At 36.4% G+C, this 7,971-nt stretch overlaps 1 protein-coding gene across 2 annotated transcripts; it reads right to left on the bottom strand.

Annotated features, from left to right (window-relative positions):
* On the bottom strand, positions 3,182 to 6,285 carry LOC104778451 (uridine kinase-like protein 3). Of its 2 annotated transcripts, XM_019244000.1 has the most exons (15): positions 6,230 to 6,285; positions 5,977 to 6,120; positions 5,799 to 5,890; positions 5,594 to 5,667; positions 5,334 to 5,452; positions 5,090 to 5,186; positions 4,852 to 4,931; positions 4,581 to 4,775; positions 4,405 to 4,488; positions 4,274 to 4,334; positions 4,109 to 4,169; positions 3,938 to 4,031; positions 3,795 to 3,867; positions 3,613 to 3,695; positions 3,182 to 3,505 (listed from the first exon to the last, which is right to left on the bottom strand). In XM_019244000.1, exons 4-15 carry the CDS (start codon positions 5,643 to 5,645, stop codon positions 3,356 to 3,358), a joined length of 1,149 nt encoding a protein of 382 aa, XP_019099545.1. In that variant the 5' UTR covers positions 5,646 to 5,667; positions 5,799 to 5,890; positions 5,977 to 6,120; positions 6,230 to 6,285; the 3' UTR covers positions 3,182 to 3,355. The 2 variants fall into 2 exon arrangements, with proteins under 2 accessions (XP_019099545.1, XP_019099544.1); XM_019243999.1 differs by lacking the exon at positions 6,230 to 6,285 and having other exon boundaries at positions 5,598 to 5,667; positions 5,977 to 6,118.

Below are 7,971 nucleotides of genomic sequence, written 5' to 3'. Positions count from 1 at the left end.
TATGATACTTAGCAACTTAATAGGAGAACAAAACGAAAAGCACCCATAATGGTAGAGACGACAAAGAAGGATGATATGTAAACTAAACATACTTCATTTCACTATGTACTGTGATGTTTGTAGCTTTGTTAGTGGCAGGAAGCGCAGTTCTAGAACCTCCTGTTGCATGATTAGCTCCATTTTCCCTTTTAAAAGATGCACTTCTTCCATTACCTGTATAGAAATGTCAACAAAGAGCTTAAAAAAGGGAAGAGCATGAAAATTGTCATTTTTCTAAGATTTCAATAGAAGAAAACAAACAACCTTGATAAGTTTTACTTGAAGCAAAGTTCCTCCGACCACCTCTGCCACTTGTTTGAATGATTGGCACTATATTCTGCAGGCAGAAAGAGAGTGATCATATGAGAAAAAGGAAAGCTATCATAAGAGCAAGTGATGCACACACAGTAGTATAAGGATTGGTATGTGAATCCACAAAATCATGCAATCTGTTGAATCTAAAGACAAAAGCATAACTGAATAGAAACGACCAAAGGGATTCTCATAAATTACAAAACAAAAGAAAGAAAGAAAGAAAGAAAGAAAGAAAGAAGACTTGCCTCCTTCCTTTTCTCCTTTTTACTTCTCACCTCATGAAACGTATCTGCAATATTTCAACACTGTATATAAGGACATGGCTCATAAAGAACAAAGTAAAATACATCCATTATATTCACACGAGAATACGATTTGGAAAGAAGCTGCATTGTTAATCTATACAACCCAAAATCTGAATGTTTTGACATCTAGATAGAAAAGAACAAATAGTCCAACCTACACCAACTAGAATCTTTGAAGGGTAACCCAAAAATAAATAAATGACAAAGATCTCTCTCTGTCAATAATTCCAAACCCGAGGAAACAGAGAATTCGATCATTGTAATATAGTTCAAAGGCAAAAAAAACACAAGCGAACCAAAAAAGGAGAATCCACATGATCTAATCTTGCAAAACATCAACAAAACCTATCGTACGGTACAGAGCAAATCGAATAAGGCAAATTAAGAAATACTAAACCATCAAAACCCTAAGTGGAGGAGAGACAGAGAGATGATTAGTAAGTAAGTAAGTAACAAGGGAGTNTTGCAGTAGTTTGGCATCCTGAAGGTGGAAAGGAAATGTTACGTGTGATCGTTCGCTAAGATCTGACTTGAGAAGCGTTTGAGTTTTGACTTTATTGGATGCAGTCTCAATTTCTGCGACTGTAACACAAAGAAACCAGAAGCTGAATCAAATACCAGGCCATAGTTGCTGCACCATTACTGACTTAACTAGACAACATAATAAACTGAAAACTACTTCGATGAAGAATTTGATGCAAACTCAAGATTGATAAGTCAATACACCTTGATCTGACTGGCTACTGCAATGGGAAGCGGAAATCAAAGAAGGATCATCTTGAACTTCATGATTGAACTCACTCGGAAGACTAGGAGGACCAGAAACCCTGCAGAAGGTATACTATGATACTTAGCAACTTAATAGGAGAACAAAACGAAAAGCACCCATAATGGTAGAGACGACAAAGAAGGATGATATGTAAACTAAACATACTTCATTTCACTATGTACTGTGATGTTTGTAGCTTTGTTAGTGGCAGGAAGCGCAGTTCTAGAACCTCCTGTTGCATGATTAGCTCCATTTTCCCTTTTAAAAGATGCACTTCTTCCATTACCTGTATAGAAATGTCAACAAAGAGCTTAAAAAAGGGAAGAGCATGAAAATTGTCATTTTTCTAAGATTTCAATAGAAGAAAACAAACAACCTTGATAAGTTTTACTTGAAGCAAAGTTCCTCCGACCACCTCTGCCACTTGTTTGAATGATTGGCACTATATTCTGCAGGCAGAAAGAGAGTGATCATATGAGAAAAAGGAAAGCTATCATAAGAGCAAGTGATGCACACACAGTAGTATAAGGATTGGTATGTGAATCCACAAAATCATGCAATCTGTTGAATCTAAAGACAAAAGCATAACTGAATAGAAACGACCAAAGGGATTCTCATAAATTACAAAACAAAAGAAAGAAAGAAAGAAAGAAAGAAAGAAAGAAGACTTGCCTCCTTCCTTTTCTCCTTTTTACTTCTCACCTCATGAAACGTATCTGCAATATTTCAACACTGTATATAAGGACATGGCTCATAAAGAACAAAGTAAAATACATCCATTATATTCACACGAGAATACGATTTGGAAAGAAGCTGCATTGTTAATCTATACAACCCAAAATCTGAATGTTTTGACATCTAGATAGAAAAGAACAAATAGTCCAACCTACACCAACTAGAATCTTTGAAGGGTAACCCAAAAATAAATAAATGACAAAGATCTCTCTCTGTCAATAATTCCAAACCCGAGGAAACAGAGAATTCGATCATTGTAATATAGTTCAAAGGCAAAAAAAACACAAGCGAACCAAAAAAGGAGAATCCACATGATCTAATCTTGCAAAACATCAACAAAACCTATCGTACGGTACAGAGCAAATCGAATAAGGCAAATTAAGAAATACTAAACCATCAAAACCCTAAGTGGAGGAGAGACAGAGAGATGATTAGTAAGTAAGTAAGTAACAAGGGAGTACCTAAAAAGAGGAGTTTCTGAGCGGTCTCATGAGGATCATTGAAGGAATCCTTATAGACAGCGAAGATATCCTCGTCGGAGTGTTGTTTGCCCGTAATCTCCTTGATACTCTCGAGGGTTTTGCGAAGATGGCGAGGAATCGAAACCCTAGAGGAGCCGCCATCGGAGGAGCTCATGGTTTGTATTGTAGTAATGTAAGTAGAGAAAGAGAGAAGCGGGAGGAGAGAGTCCTCCTCCTTAGTTTCTCCCGTCCTATTGTATTTCCTTATTATTATTATTTACTGTTTGTACCTCTTCAAGTCCCTACCCACACTGTCCGTAACCTTTTTATACGCTCACGTCACTCTCTTCATTGCACAACTCAACAACACAACTCTCTTTCTCTACCTTTTTACTACTCACACGGTTATTCAATCAGGTTTCGGTTTGGTTTGGTTCGATCTTCCTTTTAATGTTAATAGAGTTCGATTTACACTTGGTTTAATCATATTCACTGGGGTTGACTTCAATGGTCAACTGGAGTAGAGAGAGTGAGAGACGCACACTTGGATGATGATGGACCCAAAAACTGTGTATGCATTACTTGGAAATTTCAACTGACTTGGAAAATTTGTTTGTCGGTATACGTATATATATATGTGATCTTATGAAATCCGTCCGTATAACATATTTGAAAACCAAAAATAATTTATCAAAATTTTCAGAGGTAGGCAAAAAAGCTCTCTCACAGTCTCACTCATCATCCGTCCCAAAGTAGCGGTCTCCAAACTCCCCCATACCGGGAACAACTCGGAATTCATCATTCAAACCGTTGTCTATCTCAGAAGTCACAATCTTTATCCTTGGGAACTTTTTGCACACCACATTTACTCCTTGAGGTGCCTGAACCCACACTCAACAACCCCCATACCGTTTTATTTAGTTTTTTCAACAGTTTAAGCTATGTAGAGAGAGAAGGAAGCCACAACTTTTTTGCTTTTCAAACTTACAGATATGAGATTGAGAAATATGATGTTGGACTCAGGCACGCCTTTGCTTATGAGCAGTCTTATCGCTTGAACTGCCGAGTTTCCTGTAAACAAAAAAAAAAAAACATGCTCTTGTTATCTTCCTATTATATCTTGTCTTTTGCTCACCACCAGTAGTAGTACAGAGTTCACAGAACACAGACCTGTCCCCAGGATTGGGTCTAGCAAAAGCACATGCCTTTCCGAAATGTCTGAGGGTAGCTTCTCGTAGATAAGCTGGTGGTTGCCACAAAAGTAGTTAGGACCATGTGATGAAACAGAGAGAAAACACAAACAAGTTACAAACCTGTTGACCGTTGTCCCCTTCTCTGTGAATCAGAATCTTTCCAATTTTGATTCCTTTGCAGCATGCTCTTAAAGCATTCTCCATACTCTCGCCGCTGTGTTCAAAGACAGAATCATTATATGGGTCTTTTTGACCACAACAACAACTCGGTGTCAAGTGTTTGAGCTGTACCTTCTGATAACTGAGACGCCACACAGCCTCTTACAGAAGTCCACACCAGAATACACAGATCCTACATTTACAAGCCAAAGATAATGAGTTTATTATCTCACTCTGGTTGGAGATTTCTGCTGCAAGATTGCAGTAAGATAATAATATTTGTCATTCGCTAATAACCTGTGGGAGTGACCACTTGCTTTTCTGTAAAGGGAAGGTGCCCGAGGCCGTGCTCAACGACCTGGTGAGAGGACATTAATAAAGCAAACATGGTGAAATAATACGAAACAAAAAACTAATTTAGCACCCACCAAACGAATCAATCGATCGGAGTAGAAGATGAAGTCATGCTTTGTTGTTTTAGAGTCTCGGATTAGAGTGTGCATCCCACGTATCTGTAACCAACGGCTAAAGGATCAGTCGTTCTAGTCATTAAACAAGAATTGATTAGTGTTGATTAGACGAGAAGAAGGACATAAGTAAAAACCTGAAAAGTTGATTGAATAACATAAAGATTTGGATAGATTTTACAGAGGTCATGTTGACCGAGCTTCGTGTGGATGTGTTGCACAATCAAATCAATAGCAACATGGTTATCACCTCCTCGGGGAATTATGATATCTGCGTATTTCTTTGTTGGTAGAATGAAATCCTCAAATGCTGGCTTCACAAATTTTGAGTACTGCATAGAAGTTTCACAAATCAAAACATAAATGATGGTGATATTAACGAGATTCTTTGCATAGAGCGACACAAACCTGGTCAAGAACAGTGGCAATATCTCTGCCCTTCTCAACAGTATCACGTTTAATCCTTCTAGCTAAACGCACATCAGCATCTGCATAAATAACGGCACAATGTAGAAATACGAAACCAAATTTATCACCATCATATTTATATATACACTTGTCACATGTGTGTAATGCACAAGTGCAGCGTCTCATAATTGCTATGGATTTGGCTAGATAAGTGTAGCGGGTTCGGTATGAGAAAGACCTGCATCTACAAATATCTTCATGTTCATCAAATCTCGCACCCGAGGGTCATGGAAAATGAGTATCCCTTCCAGAATTATAACATCAGAAGGGTTTACCTGCAAATGATGAACAAGTTTATGTGTCTGAAAAAGAGAGCTAATCATGAGTTTGATCTTCAGAAATAAGAAGCAAACTCCAAATGTCAGAACTCAGAACCAGCACACATTTACAAAAAAAGGTAAAGATTCTAAGAAGCTCCGTACCCTTCTAGGTGGAAAAACATTGTTCTTGTAACTTTTAAAGTCATAGTTGGGAATATCTACTGCTTGTCCTTTTCTTAACTTCTCCATGGAAGACAATAATTGCTCCGTATCGAAAGCGTCTACAAGACAAGGAGCAAGATTCATATGTACAAGAAAGCATATTATAAATTCAGATATTTAAAAGGCTAAGAGACACAGAACAGCAGTCTGCATTAGATCAAGAGAGCCATTAATTAGTTTTTGGCTATTCAGAGACTTACTAACCAGGATGGTCAAAATTGTAATCATGAACTCTTGCAAGCTCCTCTTCATTTACATTATGGTAGAAAGAATCCTGCAAAAAGGAAAAAAAGATCAACCTCAATGCATTATATATATATATATATATATATCACTAACAACCACTTGTAATCACTTATCAGAACAAAAAAAAGCCAGAAATCGAAATAGTTCACATTCAAGCACCTGATTTACAACAACAGCTCTCTGATCATGCAGTTGCTGCATAATCATATCGCAAACAGTAGTTTTACCGGACGCTGCTCCACCAGCAACTCCTGAAAAGACAACAACACCCTATTTTAACATTGTCTGATCCAAACCATCTTCAAACCAGTTAAGTTAGATAAAAAAATCTGCTCACCGATCACAAAAGGTTGGCCATGTTCCTCTTCCTCAGCCAATTGATCTGATATAATCGAAACTAAACCATCCATTCGATGAAAGCCAGAGAAATGAACCTTGGAAGATGTCTCTATTATATCAACAGCCGAATTTGAAGCCATTCCTACAACACAAAAGAACATGCATTCTAAGATCACATGGAAAATGCCAATATTTATATATCAACTTTTTGTTGTCACCATCTAATCTTAAGAACCAAAAAGGAACATTACTTTCTTTCTATCTTTTTTTTTAATGCTTCCAGTCCAAAAAAGAAAAAGAAAGTATCCTGAAAAGAATCGAACTTTATAAGACATAATAAGTAGATTCCACAAGTACCAATGCCGTGATACCCATGACCTCAAATCACGTTTAATGCACAAAACAAACAACCAATCATATATATGATCGAGCAGATAATAGATAGTGTAACGCCAATCAAAAACATGAAACATTAATTTTTTTCCCCGGAAAAAAAAAAGAAAAAACAGAGATCAGAAGAGAAGAAAGCCAGATCAATACATGCAAAAGAGAATGAGAAGAAACGTTACATCATCATAGAAAGAAAATCAATAAAAATCGAATCTTGATTTAGAAAACTCACGAAATAAAAAAAGAAAATGGATTCAAAAAAAGCTTCTCGAGATCACCGATTAGCTAACACAAACCAAAACTGAGTTACATATATAATACTAGTTCCAACAGATTATATAAGAGAGAGAGAGAGAGAGAGAGAGAGAGGGAGACACGAGCATTGCCTTTGTTAACTCGATGCACAGACCAAAACTGAGTTACATATATAATAATAATACGTTACTACTATATATTAGTATATGTTTGCGGTGAGAAAGAGAAAGCATAATGGAGAATGGGAGGATGGATGCAGCAGCGGCTGGAGACGGGTTTTTCACGAAAACCGGAAAGTGGGTTTTTGGTTTTGACGAAACTACCCTTCCCACTGACAACGTTATATACATTACAGTTACTTGGTGTTTGGCGGTGGCAATTGTCGTAAATTTTGAGTGTGTTCGGGGTCCTTTTAAAAGGGGAGAGGAAGGGATCGAGGATCCACGTCAGATCCTATTAGGAATGGTGGGACCTACTTCCGAGAGCTGCAGCTAAACAACGCAGTGATGGTTGAATCGAGACTGCTTTCTTTTACTCATCTTCGAATTTTTGATTATTATTTTATTCTTCTTTACTTTCGTTTACATCAAAAAGAAAATATCTGTTACTACTACTTTTTTTATATTTTCTGTCACCAAGCAAGATAGGAACTATTTCTGATTAAGTCTACAATTTTTTTTTTTTTTTCATTTCTATCCAATATTATTTAACTTCATATGTACGTTTCTTTCAAATGTGTTATTATTACCTGGTTTTTTGCTTTTCCCTAAACATATCATTTTACTGATTTAATACTTCATTAACTTTATATGAGTATTCTATTGTCACCTTTGGAACTTGAAGGTTAATTTTTTTCCCTTTTATGCGTCATTTATGTCTATACATTCAAAAGAGTGTATTAACACAAACCATAGCCCAAATCAAAGATGTTGTCTCTTCTTCAAAACATGAATAATTTCTTCTTTTTTTTTTAATGTTTTAGTATAATACCATCAAATTGCATCGCAATCATTTTGGGAAAAACATTTTATGAGTTTTATATACCATCAAATTGCATCTCATAAACTCATAAAATGTATCCAATACAATTTTCTCCAAAATCAATAACCCAATATGCAATCTACATTACACTTGTATCACTTAATTAGCCTATAAAAAAACTCATAAACTATCATTTAACCATAAATATTCTGTACACACATTTCTCAATCAGTATACTTTTCAATTTCATTTTAGTTCTCACAAAAACGTGAAGTAAGGGGGATGTTTCCAAAAAACATTTTTGAGTTTGGATCCTTTTTCTAAAGTTCTCATAAATGTGTGTGTGTGTGGGGGGGGGGGGTGTTAT

The sequence above is a fragment of the Camelina sativa genome, chromosome 3, assembly GCF_000633955.1.
Source record: "Camelina sativa cultivar DH55 chromosome 3, Cs, whole genome shotgun sequence".
Lineage (NCBI taxonomy): Eukaryota > Viridiplantae > Streptophyta > Magnoliopsida > Brassicales > Brassicaceae > Camelina > Camelina sativa.
This window is presented reverse-complemented; position numbering and strand designations above follow the sequence as displayed.

Coding starts and splice junctions, on each gene's coding strand:
- LOC104778451 (XM_019243999.1), bottom strand. CDS start 6,118: ATGGCTTCAAATTCGGCTGTTGATATAATAGAGACATCTTCCAAGGTT. Junction 5,891..5,976: donor TGGCCAACCTTTTGTGATCG/GTGAGCAGATTT, acceptor TTGTCTTTTCAG/GAGTTGCTGGTGGAGCAGCG. Junction 5,668..5,798: donor GAGCTGTTGTTGTAAATCAG/GTGCTTGAATGT, acceptor TCCTTTTTGCAG/GATTCTTTCTACCATAATGT.